The following is a 21072-nucleotide window of genomic DNA, read 5'->3' as shown; positions in this document are numbered from 1 at the left end:
TTACACCCATCAGACTGATAGTGGTAGTGTTGGCAAAGATGTGGAAAAAGGAAGAGAACTTTTATTCACTATTGGTGGAAATGTGAATTGTTGCAATCACTTTGGAAAAGTTTGGCCTCATCTAGTAAAGTTGAGCATGCACATACCCTATGACCTAGCAGTTCTGTTCCTAGGTTTGTATGTTAGATACTTGGCTGGCACAAACATAGTTTATATCATCATTATTGGTCAAGCAAATAAAATAACAGAGTATGGCAGTGAAGAGCATCTGTAGGGGTACACTGTCTAGGTTCACATCCTAGCTCTGCCACTAACTAGTTTTGTAACTTTTGGTTCATTAGCCTCATTGTGATTCATTTTCCTCATCTATAAATATAGTACCTGCCCAATCCTACAGGCTTGATATGAGGATGAGATAAATTAATATTTGTAGCCTGTCTTGAGTGCTATTCAAGTGTGCTACATGCAGCAATATAGATGAATCTAAAAAACATATGCTGAGTAAAAAATAAGTTGTAGCAGAATATATACACTATCACAATTTATGTAGTTCAAAAGTATATAGCAGTTAACAAAGTTTAACAAGAAAATTCTTAAAATTTAGGAGTGTTTAAACCTCCTTGCAGGAGGTGGCATAAGGAGGGGTACATTGGAGATTTCTATTTCTTTAAAAATTTTTTTATTTTTAAATTTGTGATCTGGAAAAGGCAAAATAATTTTAATGTATTATTTATTTTTATTTTATGTTTTTGTCAATCTTGGCCTACAGAAGGTTTCTATTTCTTAAGCTGGGCAGTAGGACATAGGTGATTTTCAAGTTCTTTGGACCATGCATGTTTATATGTATTTTATTTCATATAAAAGATAATTAGAAAGTAAGTTTGAGAGGCTAGGCATGGTCGCTCACGCCTATAATCCCAGCACTTTGGGAGGCCGAGGTGGGCGGATCACTTGAAGTCAGGAGTTCGTGACCAGCATGGCCAACATAGTGAAACCCCGTCTCTACTAAAAAATAAAAAACTTATCGGGAGGCTGAGGCAGGAGAATGGTGTAAACCCGGGAGGCGGAGCTTGCAGTGAGCTGGGATCCGGTCACTGCACTCCAGCCTGGGCGACAGAGCGAGACTCTGTCTCCAAAAAAAAAAAAATTAGCCGGCTGTGGTGGCACATGCCTATACGCCAAGGTACTCAGGAGGCTGAGGCAGGAGAATTGCTTGAACCTGGGAGACAGAGGTTGCAGTGAGCCAAGATTACACCACTGCACTCCAGCCTGGGCGACAGAGTGAGACTTTGTCTTAAAAAAAAAAAAGAAGGTTCTGGTATGTGGGGCTGAATTAAACACTGCTTCTCAGAACGTTAATATATTATTGTGAGCTTCTATGAGGGTTACTTTTCAGTGATCCCCAGTTGATCATGGAGCCTTTTGGAAGTTAACATCTAGATTAGGACTATATTCTGGAGATTGTTAATTTTTAGCTTGAGTTTTATTTATTTTTTAATTATTTTTTTCTGACTGCAAAAACCTAAAAGAGATAGATTGAGTTTTATTGGCTGAATAGGCTTCTTTTGCACAGATACTTTATATAACTAAGGAACTTATTGGATGCTGTAGTAGTGCTTTTTTTACTCTTATGAACATTGAAATATTAAAATGTTTTTAATGAGACTGAAATCTTTGCTTATATTGTTAATCATGAACGTGGACTTTTTCCGAAATATACTATTTAATTTCGTTTACTATAGGAGGGCATTGTTGAGAATCTTTTCAAATGGGCCCGAGAGGCTGATCAACCATTGAGGACATACTCTACTGGACTGTTAGGAGGTGCTATGGAAAATCAAGACATTGCTGCCAACTATAGAGATGAAAATTCACAGCTGGTAAGGACTGTATTAGAATAAATTTTTGTATAAGTTGGGAGAGTATTCACAAATTCTTTGTTACCTGAATCTGAATAAGTAGATCATATTGATTACCTTGTACTGGAGCATGGCTATAATTTCAATATTAGTTTCCATAAGAGTTTTTAAAAATAGAAAATAACTGCTTTTTTTTTTTTTTTTTTTTTTTTTTTTGGAGACGGAGTTTTGCTTTGTTGCCCAGTTTGTAGTGCAGTGACGTGATCTTGGCTCATTGCAACCTCCGCCTCCCAGGTTCAAACAATTCTCCTGCCTCAGCCTCCTGAGTAGCTGGGATTACAGGTGCCCATTACCATGCCCAGCTAATTTTTTGTATTTTTAGTAGAGACAGGGTTTCACCATGTTGGTCGGGCTGGTCTCGAACTCCTGACCTCATGATCCACCCACCTAGGCCTCCCAAAGTGCTGGGATTACAAGCGTGAGCCACCGTGTTCGGCACAAAATTGTCAAGGATGATGACGTTGTATGCCAATGAAGAATAGTAACATTCCCTGTTTCCCTTTTCATAATTTGTGTTATGAAAATTTTCAAACATGTAGTAAAATTGAAAGCATTTTACAGTGAACAACTACATATATACGTCACCTAAATTGATTGTGAACACTTAACAATATCCATGCATCTGCCATTTTTTTTTCCCTCCCCCCCATCAACTTTTATTTTAAGTTCTGGGGTACCTCTCCCGGATGTGCACATTTATTACATAGGTAAACATGTGTCATGGTGATTTGCTGCACAGATCAACCCATCACCTAAGTATTAGGCCCAGCATCCATTAGCTCTTCTTCCTGATTCTCTTCCCACTCCCCTTCGAAAGGCCCCAGTGTGTGTTGTTCCCCACAATGTGTCCCTGTGTTCTCATCGTTCATTTCCCATTTATAAGTGAGAACATGCAGTGTTTAGTTTTCTTTTCCTGTATTAGTTTGTTGAGGATAACAGCTTCTAAGTGCCCTTCCTTTTATCTTTCCACTATTCTAATTTAAAAAATGCAATTCAAAGTAAAGTGCACACATAATCCCTCTCTTTTTTTTTTGAGACGGAGTTTCACTCTTGTTGCCCAAGCTGGATCACTGCAACCTCCGCCTCCCAGGTTCAAGCGATTCTCCTGCCTCAGCCTCCCCAGTAGCTGGGATTACAGGCGAGCACCTCCATGCCTGGGAAATTTTTTGTATTTTTTGTAAAAACGGGGTTTCACCATGTTGGCCAGGCTGGTCTCCAACTCCTGGTCTCAGGTGATCCACCCATCTTGGCCTCCCAAATTACTGGGATTACAGGTGTGAGCCACTGCGCCTGGCCATCCCTCTCTGTTTAAAATGAAACACAGTACCACTTTATAGGGTTGGCCCAAAAAGTAAGTACTTAGGAAGTAAAAAAAAAAAAAAGAACTTGAAAAATGATAATGTAGTTATGTATAATATAAATGGCAATATCTAATGGAATACAACCTGCAGTAGATAAAAGTTTGAGAAACTTTCATGTTTGGTTTTCAACGACACATGAGAAAAATCATGAATGTATCTATTTTCTGCCTCTTCAGGTGTGATGGTCCAGGTCAAGTTGACCCAAACAGATCAGTTGTCAATGATGTATTTTATGTGCAAATCTTCTGGTTTGGGTTCTCTGGAAAATTTTATGAGGAACAATACTTAGCTGTTACTTATTTCATCAATTTGTAGGGATCAAAGCAACATATTTATCAAATTGTTGCTATTTCCAGGTATTGGGCTCACTGTATGAGTCTCCAGTTATGTGGAAATAAGAATTATTAAGGATTAGTTAATCCTTAATAAAGAGGCACCCCGTTTTTCTCCAATTATCTGTTGATAGGTGGCAATAGTGCTTCGAAGACTGAGGGAGCTACAGCTACAGGAAGTGGCTTTGCGGCAGGAAAACAAGCGTCCCAGTCCACGGAAGCTCTCTTCTGAACCCCTTTTGCCTCTGGATGAGGAGGCTGTGGATATGGACTATGGTGACATGGCTGTAGATGTAGTGGATGGAGACCAAGAGGAAGCTTCTGGAGACATGGAGATCTCCTTTCATCTTGATTCAGGCCACAAGACCAGTAGCAGAGTGAACTCAACAACCAAACCTGAGGATGGAGGATTAAAGAAAAACAAGTCAGCAAAACAGGGTGACAGAGAGAACTTTAGGAAAGCCAAGCAAAAGTTGGGTTTCTCATCTTCTGATCCAGATCGCATGTTTGTTGAGTTGTCTAACAGCAGCTGGTCAGAAATGTCCCCCTGGGTGATTGGCACCAATTATACCCTTTATCCTATGACTCCTGCTATCGAGCAGCGACTCATTCTCCAGTATTTGACCCCTCTAGGAGAGTATCAGGAGGTAAGCTTATTGGAAAGAGTACTGTTCACACATAGGAATTATTGTGTTCATTTCTCTGGTATTTTATGGTAGCATTTCATACAAAGATATATTCTAACTCTCCCACAAACAAGACTTTGCATGAAACTGGTCAAGTCTTAAGCAGGTTGTTCCTGATATGGTCTGTTTGATTACAGTGCGTGTATACATTTATCTTCATAGGGAGGGAGGAAGAGGTGTGTCATTTCTTTAGGCTTCTATCCTCAAAGAGTGGAATAGGAAATACATGAAAATAAAACCAAAATTTAAGACTTGTATTTGGTCTTCATTTCAGCTACTCCCCATATTCATGCAACTTGGATCACGGGAGCTGATGATGTTCTATATTGACCTGAAGCAAACTAATGATGTCCTGCTTACATTTGAGGCACTAAAGGTAAAGTTCTTAAAAATATTGGATCACTGGGGATTTTTTAAAAACTTTATTTTTTTTTTAATTAATTTTTTTAAGATGGAGTCTCACTCTGTCTCCCAGGCTGGAGTGCAGTGGCACGATCTCGGCTCACTGCAACCTCCGCCTCCCAGGTTCAAGTGATTCTCCTGCCTCAGCCTCCTGAGGAGCTGAGATTACTGGCACATGCCACCGTGCGTGGCTGATTTGTATATTTTTAGTAGAGACGGGGTTTCACCATGTTGGCCAGGCTGGACTCGAACTCCTGACCTCAAGCGATCTGCCCGCCTTGGCCTCCCATAATGCTGGGATTACAGGCGTGAGCCACTGCATCTGGTGACGCTTTATTTATTTATTTTTAGAGATAGGTCTCACTCTGTCATCCAGGCTGGAGTGCAGTGGGGTGATCATAGCTTACTGTGGCCTTGACTTCCTAGGCTTAAGCAATGCTCCTGCCTCAGTCTCCTGAGTAGCTGAGACAAGTGCATGCCACCATGCTTAGCTAATTTTTAAAAAATTTTTGTAGAGACAGTCTTGCTGTGTTGCCCAGGCTGGTTTTAAACTGGGCTGAAGCAATCCTTCTGCTTTGGCCTCCCAAAGTACTAGGATTATAGATATGAGCCACCATACCCTGGGTCACTGACCATTTTATTGACAGAGATGTGCCTGTGTGTTTTAGCATGTAATTTCTCTGCATTTTATTGCCCAGGATATTTCTATAGCCAGATGCATCAGAATAGTAACAACCAAAACATTCTTGTTTAGATAGAAGAGAGGAGGCTTACTGTGTATCTCTACAGAAACTTAGGTGTTAATCTAAAGGGCTGAGTGTTGAGATAAAAAGTGGATCTAGACATGGGTTGGCCTCCATTATTGTGGCTGAATAGGAGAGGAAAAATATGAAATAGTGCTTGCTTATGCCCTACATTTTAGATATTACCTGTATCAGCTAATAACAGTTTTTTCTTTTTTTCTTTTTTGAGATGGAGTCTTGCTGTGTCGCACAGGCTGGAGTGCAGTGGCGTGATTTCTGCTCACTGGAACCTCCGCTTCCTGGGTCAAACAGTTCTCCTGCCTCAGCCTCCTGAGTAGCTGGGATTATAGGCACCTGCCACCATGCCTGGCTAACTTTTTGTATTTTTAGTAGAGATAGGGTTTCACCATGTTGACCAGGCTGGTCTCGAACTCCTGACCTCAAATGAACCACTCACCTCGGCCCCCCAGAGTGTAGGGATTATAGGTGTGAGCCATCACGCCCAGCCACAAAAATTTTTTCTAAACTATGTACATATTGTATATGTAAAATTACCTAGGGGTAACAAAATATAAACTGGAAAATGAGTAATGAAGTAGCAGACAGAATTAGCTGGCCATGATGGCAGGTACCTGTAATCCTAGCCACTCAGGAGGCTGAGGTGGGAGAATCGCTTGAACTTGGGAAGCGGAGGTTGCGGTGAGCAGAGATTGTGCTATTGTACTCTAGCCTGGGCAACAGAGTGAGACTCCATCCCCCCCCCAAAAAAAGGTCGCAGGCAGGCCAGGCACGTTAGCTCACACCTATAATCCCTACACTTTGGGAGACTGAGGCAGGAGGATAGCTTGAGCCCAGGAGTTTGAGACCAGCTTGGTCAACATGGGAGACCTGGTCTCTACAAAAAATACAAAAATTAGCCTGGCATGGTATCTTGTGCGTGTAATTCCAGCTACTCAGGAGGCTGAGGCATGAGAATCACTTGAACTCGGGAGGCGGAGGTTGCTGTGAGCCAGGATCACTAGGATGAGCCTGAGCGACAGGGCGAGACTCTCTCGGAAAAAAACAAGACAGGCAGACCCTAATTCAGTAAAGGTTGCAAAGGAGCTAAACATAGGAGGGCAACTAAGTCTGATTCACAAAGTCCACATTTAATTCAAGGTGACTAAACTGATCTGAATGGAGAGAGTTGAATGAGTAACAATGTAGCTATCATACAGTTCTCCTCAATAGGTAACTGTTGAGAGATGAGGTCATTAAAATTACTTTTTTAAAAAAATGTATAACACTTTGTCCGGCACGGTGGCTCATGCCTGTAATCCCAGCACTTTGGGAGGCTAAGGCAGGTGGATCACCTGAGGTCGGGAGTTCGAAACCAGCCTGACCAACATGGAGAAACCCTGTCTCTACTAAAAATACAAAATTAGCTGGGTGTGGTGGCACATGCCTGTAATCCCAACTACTCAGGAGGCCGAGGCAGGAGAATCACTTGAACCCAGGAGTCGGAAGTTGTGGTGAGGTGAGCTCCTGCCATTGCACTCCAGCCTGAGCAATAACAGCGAAACTCTGAAACTCCCTGTCTAAAAAAAAAAAATAATATAACATAAACAACATTGTAATAATCCTGAAAGCCCAAAAGAAAATAATATTCGGTCTCACTTATAATAAAATAACTTTTTATTTTTGTGCTTCATTCTAATCTTTATTAATAGACACAGTTGCTTTGAAAATAATTGTTAGCAAAAATAACTTTTTACTTTTGTGCTTCATTCTATTCTTTATTAATAGACACCGTAGCTTTGAAAATAATTGTTAGCTAGACTTTACAGTTCAGCTTCACTTGTATCCTAAGAATGTTTACATGTAGGTATATGATTGTTCTATACAAATTAGATGCTCTGTAATTTTCTTAGTTTTGTGAGATAACTATGCTGTTTCATTTTTTTGTTACAAAGGACATTGCAGTGAACATCTTTGCATATAATTTTGAGGGTTTTTAAAAAAATTTTCTACTGCTTAGAACAGGGATTGGTATATGGTAAGCAATCAACAAATGGTAGTCACTTAGTAACTGAATGAATTCCCTTAATATTTGTTTGTTGAACCATGGAAATAAGGATTTTCATGAAAAACTAAAGTTACCCTGCTAGGCTAAAGTTTAATTTTAAAGTGAAATTACAGTTAAAAAAAAAAAACATAACCACACCAAACTTTCAGTGAAATCTTGGGTATGCAGAAGTCAGAAAAGAATGAATGAATATGTAACAAGTAAAATTTTAAGATGAACATGTAACAGGTATAAAATTAGCCAAGATTTGAATGGAACACAAAGATGATAAGTTACTTTGTTATAAGTGAGACTGAATATTACTTTTGTTTGGGTTTCTAGGATTGTTACAGTGTTTTCTTTCTTTTTTTTTCTGGCATAGTGACTGGACTACAACAATATTGTTTGTGTTATACATTTTATTTTATTTATTTTTTGTTTTTTTTGAGGACAGGGTCTTACTCTGTCACCCAGGCTGGAGTGCAGTGGCGTGATCTTGGCTCACCACAACTTCCACCCCCCAGGCTCAAGCCATCCTCCTGCCTCGGCCTCCTGAGTAGCTTGGACCACAGGTGTGCACCACCCTGCCCAGCTAATTTTTTGTATTTTTGGTAGAGACTGGGTTTCATTATGTTGCCCAAGCTAGTCTCGAACTCCTGGGCTCAAGCTTTCCATGTGCCACCCTCCCAAAGTGCTGGAATTACAGATGTGAGCAACCGTGCCCAGGCCCGTTATACATTTTATAATTAAGTAACTTTAATGACCTCATCTGTCAGTAGTTACCTGTTGAGAGCTGTATGATAGCCACATTGTTATTCATTCAACTGTATTGCTCCATTCAGATCAGCTTAGTCATCATGGGTAAGTGGGGACCTTGTGAGTTAGTCTTACTTGCTCTCCCATGTTCAGCCCTTTTGCAACCCAGGAAATAATTTCCCTTTACTGAGTTTTGGGTCTTCTTGCTCTTTTTTTTTTTTTTTTTGACATGGAGTCTTACTCTGTCACCGGGCTGGAGTGCAGTGGTGCTCTTTGCTCACCGCTACCTCCGCTTCCCGGGTTCAAGCAGTTCTCCTGTCTCAGGCTCCCAAGTAGCTGGGACTACTGGCATAAGTCACTACACCCAGCTAATTTTTGTGTTTTTAGTAGAGACAGGGTTTCACCATGTTTACCAGGCTGTTCTAGAACTCCTGATCTTAGGTGATCCGCCCGCCTCAGCCTCCCAAAGTGTTGGGATTACAGGCAACGGCACTCGCACCTGGCCTATTTTTTTTTTTTTTTTGACTGAGTCTTGCTCTGTCTCCCAGGCTGGAGTGCAGTGGCATGATCTCGGCTTACTGCAACCTCTGCCTTCCGGGTTCAAGTAATTCTCCTGCCTCAGCTTCCTGAGTAGCTTAGATTACAGGCATGTGCCACCACGCCTGGCTACTTTTTAAATTTTTTGTGGAAACAGGGTTTCACCATATTGGCCAGGCAGGTCTCGAACTCCTGACCTCAAGGGATCCGCCTGCCTCAGCCTCCCAAAGTACTGGGATTACAGGTGTGAGCCACTGCACCTGGCTCTTTCTTTTTTTTTTAAAAGACACTCAAATATGTCAACTTTATTATTTCTCTATACATACCTTTATTTGTACTGAAAATTGTAAAAATAGCACGAAGTTTCATCTTATTGCAGTCCAGATTTTTGAAAGCCAGAAAATCTATTATACTCTAGCTAAACTACCCAATGCTCTCTTTACATTCTTTCCCCACAAGTGAGTTTGCTTCAAATTCTTGATGTTGGGTTTTGTCTCACTGACTTGGGGCTTCTAAAACACATGGGAATACTTTTGTCCTCTTGGTGCTTCTTTGGGTCAAATCAAACAGTAGAGCTAAAGTATACTGAAGTTATTCAAATATGTTCAAACTACGCAGATCCTTTATAAATTATTAGTATCATGGTAGGAAGGAAAAGATACAAGAAGAAAAATACATCCTAGAACTCATTTCAAAATTATCAGTATACTGTCTATCCTAGCATAGGGTAGCTTTTTCAACCTGCTACATAAAATTACTAGCAAGAAAGAAAAGTACAAGAATAAGGGTTATGGCTGATGTGGCTCAGTGTCGTAATTCTGTATTCTAGCATCCTCAGAAGGATCCCATCAATTAGACATGCAGAAACTGCAGCGACATCTGAATGGTCTACTACTTGATTCATTCTGAACTCTCTTAAACCGATTGTTCTCTTTCAAGCCTAGGAACTCTGCTGAGTAACATGTATCTCAATTTTGCCATCCTTTTCTTTCTACGCAGACAGCAGTGTTCTTTTTTTTTTTTTTTTTTTTTTTTTTTTGAGATGGAGTCTGGCTCTGCCGCCCAGGCTGGAGTGCAGTGGCCAGCTCTCAGCTCACTGCAAGCTCCGCCTCCCGGGTTCACGCCATTCTCCTGTCTCAGCCTCCCGAGTAGCTGGGACTACAGGCGCCCGCCTCGTCGCCCGGCTAGTTTTTTGTATTTTTTAGTAGAGACGGGGTTTCACCGTATTAGCCAGGATGGTCTCGATCTCCTGACCTCGTGATCCGCCCGTCTCGGCCTCCCAAAGTGCTGGGATTACAGGCTTGAGCCACCGCGCCCGGCCAACAGCAGTGTTCTTTACCCCTCTCCTGTAGAGCAAGTCATCTCTGACTTCCCTGAGGATCATTGCTCCTGTATATTGTTGGGGTGAATATTCTGGTAGATGGTAAGGGAATTCAGTACTAGGGTGTGTAGTCAAGTTACTAAGGTTCTTTGTCAATGTCTCAAAGCAGAAGTTTTGAGAGGCCCCCAAATCGTCCTGGGAATTTTCTTCAGTGAGCATTTGTGAAAACTCTGGGACCAAGGTTGGATCAAACTTTTGTGATGTGCGCATCGGTAATCTTGACACAACACTCTTCTTGCTTTTTCTTTAATCATCTTCTGGTTTATCTTCCCTTTGCCGAACTGCTTATTTTACTACCACTTGGTAACTTTATTTTTGTGTTTGTTCTTTACTGAACATTTATTGAGTGCTTTTTATGGGCCAGATGCTTATGTTCAGGTACGAGGGATACAAGGAGGCCAATGAATAAATAAATCAAGTCTTTGCCATTTTTTGTTTGTTAAGAGATACAGACATATAAACCTATAATTTTTCTTTCTTTTTTTTGAGACAGAGTTTCGCTCTTGTCACCCAGGCTGGAGTGCAGTGGCACGATCTCTGCTCACTGCAACCCTGGCCTCCCGGGTTCAAATGATTATCCTGCTTCAGCCTTCGGAGTAGCTGGGATTACAGACATGTGCCAGCATGGCCGGCTAATTTTTGTATTATTAGTAGAGGCTAGGTTTCACCATGTTGGCCAAAGTAGTGTAGTTCCAAAGTATTTTGAAATGGAATAGAAATGAGGAAATTTGCTTTTCAACTTTCAGAAATTTCAAGTTTGGAGGAGGTCAGACATAATTAGAGTAACGTGTTTCTACATGTGGGATTTGGTGTGTAGGTATATTAAGTGTGTAAACTCATGGTTATACTTTGCACAGTGGGATGAAGCTGGAGGTCAAAGTTGTCTCCAGTGGCCCAACGATATTGCTTTCAGATGCAATTTCTGGTTCTGAACAGGGTGCAGTGAAAGAAGGGATTGGGCAGTTGCTATTTTTATAGGTTTTTGTGTGGAGAATTATAATGGGTGTCACATAGTTTAGCTGTGTCTTGCGGGAAGGAGTGTGTGGAAGTGTGGTAGAGTGTTGTGTAACAAACAAAAAGTAGGGTAATGATAGAAGGGATTTGAATTATATGTATGGGTTAGCCTGAGCCTGGTTGTTGAGAGAACTTTTTTGAAGAGGGCACATCCCTGTTTTTTCCATTGACTGTAGTGAGATTTGTGCAGATATCAAATCATGTAATTACAGATCTATGTTGTTGGTACCTGGAAGATACCTTGACATGGGAAACAGTAGGGGGAGCTCTAGCTTTCCCAAGGCCCTGTTTATGTTGGCCTAGGTTCAGAGTCATCAAGCAGCCTGCTGCTTGGATTATATTCTTTGCTCATAACATTGTGCAGGAGATCAAGTCCACCCAGAGAGGCTAGTGGGACTTGAACAGGCAGTTAAAAAACCTTAAAAGATAAACTTTAAGACATCTATTTAAAATGCACATGGTTAGTTCTAAAAATATACTTGTTTAGATAATTTGCTTGAGATTCTTCTTTTGGGGATATATTGATCAATTTAAAGGAAGGCAGATTTTGGGAATTCATTAGTTGATGAGTCATTGAGCAAAAGTAGGATATAGAGCTATTTATATTAAAAGGATTAAAATGGGAAGGCTAGCAGAAGTCCGTTAGGGAAGCTATTAAGTTGGTGCAAAAGTAATTGCGGTTTTTGCTATTGCTTTCAAAGGCAAAAACTGCAGTTTTTCACCAACCTAAATATGTAATAGTAAAATGGTTGTAGGGTTACTGATTGATTGATTGACTGACGGGGTCTTACTTTGTCACCCAGGCTGGAGTGCAGTGGTACAATTGATCCTAGCTCACTACAGCCTTGAACTCTCTGGCTCAAGTGATCCTCTTACCTCACCCTCCCAAGTAACTGGAACTACAGGCATGTGCCACTGCATTTGGTTAATTTTTAAATTTTTTCTAGAGATGGTGTTGTGCTATGTTGTCCAGGCTGGCCCTGAACTGCTGACTTTAAGCAATCTTTTCACCTTGGCCTCTCAAAGTACTGGAATTACAGGAGTGAGACACGCCACCTGACCAATATCAATACTTACAGTAAATTTTTTTTTTTTTTTTCTTTTTTGAGGTGGAGTCTCGCTCTATCGCCCAGGATGGAGTGCAGTGGCCAGATCTCGGCTCACTGCAAGGTCCGCCTCCCGGGTTTTACGCCATTCTCCTGCCTCAGCCTCCCGAGTAGCTGGGACTACAGGCGCCTGCCACCTCGCCCGGCTAGTTTTTTGTATTTTTTAATAGAGACGGGGTTTCACTGTGTTAGCCAGGATGGTCTCGATCTCCTGACCTCATGATCCGCCCGTCTCGGCCTCCCAAAGTGCTGGGATTACAGGCTTGAGCCACCGCGCCGGCCTTTTTTTTTTGAGACAGAGTCTCCTTCTGTTGCCCAGGCTGGAGTGCAGTGGCGTAATCTTGACGCACTGCAACCTCTGTCTCTCGGGTTCCGGCAATCCTCCTGCCTCAGTCTCCCGAATAGCTGGGATTACAGGCACCCACTACCATGTCTGGCAAATTGTTTGTATTTTTAGTAGAGACAAGGTTTCATCATGTTGGCCAGGCTGATCTCGAACTCCTGACCTCAAGTGATCTGCCCACCTCGGCCTCCCAAAGTGCTAGGATTACAGGCGTGAGCCACCGCACCCAGCCCTTATAGCAATATTTTTCACCTTCATAAAAAAATCAGTCTGGGCATGGTGGCTCACGCCTGTAATCCCAGCACTTTGGGAGGCCCCAGTGGGCAGATTACCTGAGGTCAGAAGTTCAAGACCAGCCTGGCCAACATGGTGAAACCCTGTCTCTACTAAAAAATACAAAAATTAGCTGGACGTGGTGGCAGGTGCCTGTAATCCCAGCCACTCAGATGGCTGAGGCAGGAGAATCGATTGCACCCAGGAGACGGAGGTTGCAGTGAGCCAAGACTGCGCCATTGCACTCCAGCCTGAGCAACAAGAGTGAAACTCCATCTGAAAAAAAAAAAAAAATCCCTGGTGTTAGGAAAGAAAAGAGAAATGTTAAGGAATCTTAGTCTTTTTGTTTGTTTTAAATAATATTAGGTTTTCTTTTGTGGGGGGTTGGTTGTCTCCTTAGAGGACTTTTGTATTTAACAGTTTAACTGAATATTAGGTCAAGAGATTTTGTTAATTTTCTAGGTTATTTTGTGGTAATTTGTGTCCTCATTTTTTAGCACCTAGCATCTCTCCTGCTCCATAACAAATTTGCCACAGAATTTGTTGCGCATGGTGGAGTACAGAAATTACTGGAAATACCTCGTCCTTCTATGGCTGCAACTGGTGTATCTATGTGTTTGTATTACCTATCCTACAATCAGGATGCCATGGAAAGAGTAAGTCTCATCTATACAGGTTTGTGGATATGAGATTTGGTTGGGGACAACCTCTTTAAAAGATCACATTTGTAGAATGACTTTTGGATAAGAAAAAAAAAATAGTGGCCGGGCGCGGTGGCTCAAGCCTGTAATCCCAGCACTTTGGGAGGCCGAGATGGGCGGATCACGAGGTCAGGAGATCGAGACCATCCTGGCTAACATGGTGAAACCCCGTCTCTACTAAAAAATACAAAATAATTAGCCGGGCGAGGTGGCGGGCGCCTGTAGTCCCAGCTACTCGGGAGGCTGAGGCAGGAGAATGGCGTGAACCCGGGAGGCGGAGCTTGCAGTGAGCTGAGATCTGGCCACAGCACTCCAGCCTGGGTGGCAGAGCGAGACTCCGTCTCAAAAAAAAAGAAAACAAGAAAAAAAATAGTTGAATAAATAAATTTTAATGAAAGAAGCAAGGAACGTGAATGTCTAGTCTTCATAAAGCATTCTAAAAATGTAAAATTGTTTAGAAATGATTCTATTTTTTTCTGATTCTACTGGGAAAATGCTGGGTAGATTGGAGTCTGGGAGCTTTATTTAGTTTTTGCCATTTCTATGGCATTAAGATTAGCCTTCAGGTACTTTTCTGATGTCTTAGTGGAGTGACATTTATGAGTTATTGTAAAAACAGGCTGGGCACAGTGGCTTACACCTGTAATCTCAGTGCTTTGGGAGGTTGAGGCGGGTGGATCACCTATGGTCAGGAGTTCAAGATCAGCCTGGATAACATGATGTAACACTGTCTCTACTAAAAGTGCAAAAATTAGCCGGGCATGGTGGCAGATGCCTGTAATCCCAGCTACTTGGGAGGCTGAGGCAGGAGAATTGCTTGAACCCAGGAGGCGGAGGTTGCAGTGAGCAGAGACTGCCATTGCACTCCAGCCTAGGCTACAGAACAAGACTCTGTTTAAAAAAAAAAAACACTACACACAACAGACCTAGTCTCTCACTGATTCATTCACACACAAATTTATATTGTATATAGGGGTGTATGTGTGTGTATATTTTTAGAGACAAGGTCTCGCCCTATTGCTCAAGTGCTCAGCCTGCTAGGTAGCTAGGACTATAGGCTTGTGCCACCATGCCTGGCTACTTTTTATACTTTTTTTTTTTTTTTTGACAGAATCTTGCTCTGTTGCCCAGGTTGGAGTGCAGTGGTGCCATCTTGGCTCACTGCAGTTTCCAACTCCCAGGTTCAAGCAATTCTCCTGTCTCAGCCTCTAGAATAGCTGGGATTACAGGTGCCCACCACTGTGCCTGGCTAATTTTTGTGTTTGTAGTAAAGACAGGGTTTCACCATGTTGGCCAGGCTGGTCTCGAACTCCTGACATTGTGATCCCTGCGCCTTGGCCTCCCAAAGTGCTGGGATTACAGGCATGAGCCACGACGTCTGGCCTTTTTTTTTTTTTTTTTTTTTTTTGAGACGGAGTCTGGCTCTGTTGCCCAGGCTGGAGTGCAGTGACCGGATCTCAGCTCACTGCAAGCTCCGCCTCCCAGGTTCACGCCATTCTCCTGCCTCAGCCTCCCGAGTAGCTGGGACTACAGGCGCCCGCCACCTCGCCCGGCTAGTTTTTTGTATTTTTTAGTTGAGACGGGGTTTCACTGTTAGCCAGGATGGTCTCTATCTCCTGACCTTGTGATCCACCCGTCTCGGCCTCCCAAAGTGCTGGGATTACAGGCTTGAGCCACCGCGCCTGGCCCTTTTTTTTTTTTTTTAATGACAGGTTCTCGCTCTGTTGTCCAGGCTGTAGGCTGTAGTGCAGTGGTGTGATCACAGCCTGCTGTAGCCTTGACCTCCCGGGCTCAAGCCATCCTCCCTCTTCAGCCTCCCAAGTAGCTGGGACCATAGATGTACACCACCACACCCGGATAATTTTTCTACTTTTTTTTTTTTTTCTACTTTTTGTAGAGATTGGGTTTCACCATGTTGCCCAGGCTGGTCCCGAACGCCTGGACTCAAGTACTCCTCCCACCGTGGCCTCCCAAAGTGCTGAGATTACAGGCATGAGCTACCACACTCAGCTGATGCTTCTTTTATATTAACAAATAGTTTGTTATGGAGATGATAAACCATCCCAACTGTTATTAGGGCTGCAGAGAGGTTTTCTGTTTGGTTCTAGTGTTCTTCTAGTTAAGACTCTTTCATATATAATAAATTTTTTTTTTTTTTTAAGATGGAGTCTTGCTCTGTTGCCCAGACTAGAGTGCAGTGGCAGGATCTCAGCTCATTGCAACCTCTGCCCCTTTGGTTTAAGTGATTCTTCTGCCTCAGCCTCCTGAATAGCTGGGATCACAGGCACGTGCCACCATGGCTATTTTTTTTTTTTTTTTTTTAGTAAGTGACAGGGTTTTACCATGTTGGCTAGGCTGGTCCTGAACTCCTGACCTCAAGTGATCCACCCACCTCGGCCTCCCAAAGTACTGGGATTACAGGCATGAGTCACCATACCTGGCCTTGTGATTTTTTTAAAAGTATAAATGGGTTATACATATGTATGTGGTTTTTCGTTTTTGTTTTTGTTTTTGTTTTGAGGCAGGGTCTGACTCTGTCGCCTGTGCTGGATGGAGTCCAGTGGCATGATGTTGGCTCACTGCAGCCTCTGCCTCCTGGGTTCAAACCATCCTTGCAAGTAGCTGGGACAACAAGGGAACACCACCACACCTGGTTAATTTTTGCATGTTTTGTAGAGGCAGGGTTTTGCCATTTTGCCCAGGCTGTGGGTTGTACATTTGAAAAGTGATGGGCTCCTGGGATCCCCTAGGAAAGCAAAGCTCTTGTTAGTTCTATTCCTGGAACATTTTTCTTTCTTTTTTTTTTTTTTTTTTTTTTGAGACGGAGTCTCGCTCTGTCACCCAGGCTGGAGTGCAGTGGCCGGTTCTCAGCTCACTGCAAGCTCTGCCTCCCGGGTTCCCGCCATTCTCCTGGCTCAGCCTCCGAGTAGCTGGGACTACAGGCGCCCGCCACCTCGCCCGGCTAGTTTTTTTTTTGTATTTTTTAGTAGAGACGGGGTTTCACCGTGTTAGCCAGGATGGTCTCAATCTCCTGACCTCGTGATCCGCCCGTCTCGGCCTCCCAAAGTGCTGGGATTACAGGCTTGAGCCACCGCGCCCGGCCCCTGGAACATTTTTCTAATATTCTTATTTGGTGTGTCTTTTCTGGTAGAGTGAAATGGGTAATTTCTTCTTGAGCTATGACATTATCTTTGCTTATTAATAATACCAGTTTTAATTTGTTTTTCTTTTGGTGTTTATACAAGATAAGTAGTCTTTTGGGAGTAATAAACTAATCTGTGTGTGTACATACAAAATTACGGCTAAGATAGAGAAAAAAATATCAAGGAAACCTGGGGATGCTTTACAATTTCATTTTGTGACCCATAGTAGACATCAAAATGTGTGTGAATTAACCAGAGAATGAATACCAAACTCCTAGACTTAGGATCAGAAATCTGAGCCACTTTTATCACATTGGAGAAGTTCCTTACCCCTTCCTCTTCTTTTAAGTGAGAATCCTAATACCTGTATAATGGAGCCCTCGTGAGTGGTAAATGATGTAAATATTTGTTGGAACTCAAAGAATAGGTTGTATTTAAATATTTATCTAAAATTAGGTCGTTTTCAGGTTTGGAATGGATTGTGTTCTAAAATTGCCTTTGTGTTATAACCTAAACTTTGTACTAAGAATGACTTGATTGGAAATGGTCATTGTATTCTGTAGATATCTATACTGGTGAATTTTTCATCCTGTTCAAGGGCTCCTTTGCCCACAATTTAAAAGCATTGTTTTATTTGTATTTTTTTGCAGGTTTGCATGCATCCCCACAATGTTCTGTCTGATGTGGTGAACTATACCCTGTGGTTAATGGAGTGTTCTCATGCTTCAGGATGCTGCCATGCTACCATGTTTTTTTCAATTTGCTTCTCATTTCGGGCCGTCTTGGAGCTCTTTGACCGCTATGATGGTCTTCGTCGTCTGGTGAACTTGGTGAGATTCTTTCAGTGCTTTTCTCACTAGGATTAAGGGTCCTGGTTGTCTTGGCTGCCCTTTAATAGCACACCATTGAAGAAAGGAAGCTTTTGGTTAGAGGAGTTTTGCTGCCATTCTTTTTGTGAGGTTTTTTTTTTTGTTTTTTTGTTTTTTTTGTTTTTTCCTTCCTTCACAAATTTCTCTCTTTCTTTAGTAATTTGAGGACACTGTGCCATTGTAGACTTGCCTTGGATATAGTAATCTTATCACGGGGATTGGCAGTTGATGATCTTGATCTTTCTAAAAGCAATAGTTTTATGCCTGTATATTTTTTGCTGTGATTAAAAACTTGTTCATTTTTCGGTATGGGTTTAATGTTTTGTTTTCATATAGCTACTGTTATCATGTTATATACATAGATATACATAAATATGCTTTGATATTTGTCAGTATTGTTAAGCATAAAAGTTTACTGATACATAAGCAGAATGTGTGTGGAAAATAAAAAAAGTTTACTAAAATATTTTCCCATTTTTTAATCTTTTTACCTAACTCTTGCCTTTTCCCCTCTTTTACCCCAATATTTTGTATCTTAATAGATCAGTACTTTGGAGATTCTAAATTTGGAAGATCAGGGTGCACTTCTGAGTGATGATGAAATATTTGCTAGCCGCCAAACTGGGAAACATACGTGCATGGCCTTGCGCAAATACTTTGAGGCTCACCTGGCCATTAAATTGGAACAAGTGAAGCAGTCACTTCAGAGGACTGAGGGTGGCATTCTTGTCCACCCGCAGCCCCCGTACAAGGTGAGAGGACCTTGCCTTGAAAGGGAAAGTTCTGTTAGCCGTCTCTGTAGCATCTCAGTCCTAAAACTCACATTCAGATCAGTGGACTCTGTGTTATGCCCATTGTTGGAGTATACTTCCCTGTTTGAAGGCAGAACCAATTGAAAAATGGATGTCATAGGTGAATTTCAGGGAATTATTTTGCTTGCTGTTGTAAGTTGCTGGGATTCTAGAACTAAAAGATTAACTGAAGTGTGTATAAAAAAGCTTTCTTTTTTTCTTTTTGAGATAGTCTCCCTCTGTCGCCCAGGGTGGGGTGCAGTGATGTGACCACAGCTCATTGCAACATTAACCTCCCAGGCTCAGGTGATCCTCCCACCTCACCCTCCTGAGTAGTTGGGGGACTAGAGGCACACACCATCACACCCAGCTAATTTTTAAAGTTTTTGTGGAGATGGGGGTCCAACTATGTTGTCCTGGCTGGTCTTGAACTCCTGGGCTCAAAGAGGCCTCCCACCTCGACCTCCCAAAGTGCTAGAATTATAGGTGTAAGCCACTGTACCTGGCAAAGAACTTTTTTGTATGAAAAGTACTAGATGATTTGCCTTCTGTGCAGAATTTCTTTTCTGAAAATGTGTTTATAACTCCACTTCTCTATCATTGTGGAATTTGATATGTTTTGGGATACAGATGAGTAGCTGCATGTTTTTTAAAAAATCACCAACTGATTTCTTGAGGCCAGTAGTTTGAGACCAGCCTGGGCAACAATAGTGAGACCCTGTCTTTACAAAAATTTTAAAAATTGGCTGGGCCCTGTGGTGTGCATCTGTAGTTCTAGCTACTTGGGGGCAGAGGTGGGAGGATCATTTGAACCCAGGAGTTCAAGACTGCAGCGAGCTATGATCATACCACTATACTCCGGTCTGGGCACAGACTGTCTCAAAAAAAAAAAAAAAAAAAAAAAAAGACATGGTGGTGCATGAGTAGCCTCAGCTACTCTGGAGGCTGAGGTGGAAGAATCACTTCATTCTGGGGGTTTGAGGCTGCATGTGATCAGGCTATGGCACTCCAGTCTGGGCAACAGAGTGAAACCCAGTCTCAAGAAAAAAAAGTCACAAATTGAAAAGAAATCAGTCACATGATGCTTCTTTCTCTTGAGCTATAACTTATATGCACAAAGGAAACTTGTTACCTTTTTGGACAAATCATATTGTGAGTCTAGTTATAAGTAAGATAAAAGATTAAGCAATATATGGTCATTATTTCACATATGGGCTTTTGACTCAAGAATTGTGGAATTTGAAAGGTATTATTATTTACTTTTTAATTAAAACCTTGGCCAAGCATGGTGGCTCATGCCTGTAATTCCAGCACTTCAGGAGGCTGAGGTGGGAGGATCGCTTGAGTCTAGGAGTTCAGGGCTGCAGTGAGCTGTGATCGTGCCACTGCACTCCAGCATGGGCAACAAAATGAGACCCTGTCTCTATGAAAGATAAAATAATTAGCTGGGTGTGGTGGCATGTGCCTATGGTTCTAGCTACTTGGGATGCTGAGACAGGAGGATAGCTTGAGCCTGGGAGATTGAGGCTACAGTGAGCCGTGATCAAGCCACTGCCCTCCAGCCTGGGTGGCAAAGTGAGACCCTGTCTTGAAATAAATAAGTAAATAAGATAAAATAAAATATCTTGGCCAGTGAACTGCGCTCAAGAAGGTAGTAGGCAGATGTGGAGTTATATATAATAATAATACTGTATGTCTCTCCTTATAGGCATGCTCATATACTCATGAACAGATTGTGGAAATGATGGAATTTTTGATAGAATATGGCCCAGCACAGCTATATTGGGAACCAGCTGAAGTCTTCCTCAAACTTTCTTGTGTGCAACTCTTGTTGCAGCTTATTTCTATTGCCTGCAATTGGAAGACCTATTATGCAAGGTGGGACCAGAGCGAGATTTCAAATGAAGTTTGATGTATCTTTTTACTAAAGTTGATGTTGGTTTGTGCATGGTATATGCTTAACAAAATTTGTTGAATTGAATTGAAATTTTGTACTTGAAACTGAGAAATTAGATTAGGCATGAAAATATGATTTTTAATTTACAGCACACTTGTTCATATGTATGGTCTTGGTGATTGTAAATATTATATAATAGGCAAGGATCAGCGTCTGTACTGTCAGAGAAGGTACATGATTTACATGGCCACAGCTGCAGAGCTGGGGTTAAAGTCTTGTCTTGAGGCTAGAGTCCAGGATTCTTTAGTACTTAGACTTTAAGTGTCTTGCTAGTACTTGACAACCATATATAATGTTTATATTATGTTCATATAAAATTGTCCTTTTACTCTTGAAATTCAACACACTGTTAGGATTTTCACAAAGTAGTTGAAGGCAGAGCAGGACAAGGCCCAGAAAAGGGTGGCTGATGTAATCAGGAAATTGGGTAGGTTCTATCTGAAGATGATATAAAAAGAAATAAAACTCTTTTGAAAAAGATGGGATCTTAAGAGAAGATAGTAAAAAAGTTTACAGAGTGCTTGACCTTCTTTTCCTATTTAATCACAGCCATAAAGATAAGAGGAACTTATTTAGGGGAATATAGTATATTAAGTCCCAGTGTTTAAATATAGTGAGGTACTCTTGGAGCAGGTGTAATTAAACTTTTTGGGTTCAGGATACCTTTACCATATTAATAATTACTGAGAACTCTAAAAGACTTTTGTTTTTGTG

General features: G+C 41.8%; 1 protein-coding gene across 4 annotated transcripts in view; it reads left to right on the top strand.

The window, feature by feature from the left end:
- Positions 1–21072, top strand: part of DCAF1 (DDB1 and CUL4 associated factor 1) — a 120264-nt gene that overhangs the window by 62411 nt on the left and 36781 nt on the right. For all 4 annotated transcript variants that reach the window (XM_033208923.1, XM_033208933.1, XM_033208952.1 and 1 more), the window contains 7 exons: positions 1743–1880; positions 3747–4259; positions 4573–4674; positions 13395–13553; positions 17392–17571; positions 18153–18362; positions 20110–20279. In XM_033208923.1, the coding sequence (XP_033064814.1) occupies positions 1743–1880; positions 3747–4259; positions 4573–4674; positions 13395–13553; positions 17392–17571; positions 18153–18362; positions 20110–20279 (1472 nt within the window). The remainder of the gene's footprint in view (positions 1–1742; positions 1881–3746; positions 4260–4572; positions 4675–13394; positions 13554–17391; positions 17572–18152; positions 18363–20109; positions 20280–21072) is intronic.

This window comes from Trachypithecus francoisi, unplaced genomic scaffold, assembly GCF_009764315.1.
Source record: "Trachypithecus francoisi isolate TF-2019V2 unplaced genomic scaffold, Tfra_2.0 Lachesis_group0, whole genome shotgun sequence".
NCBI lineage: Eukaryota > Metazoa > Chordata > Mammalia > Primates > Cercopithecidae > Trachypithecus > Trachypithecus francoisi.
This window is presented reverse-complemented; position numbering and strand designations above follow the sequence as displayed.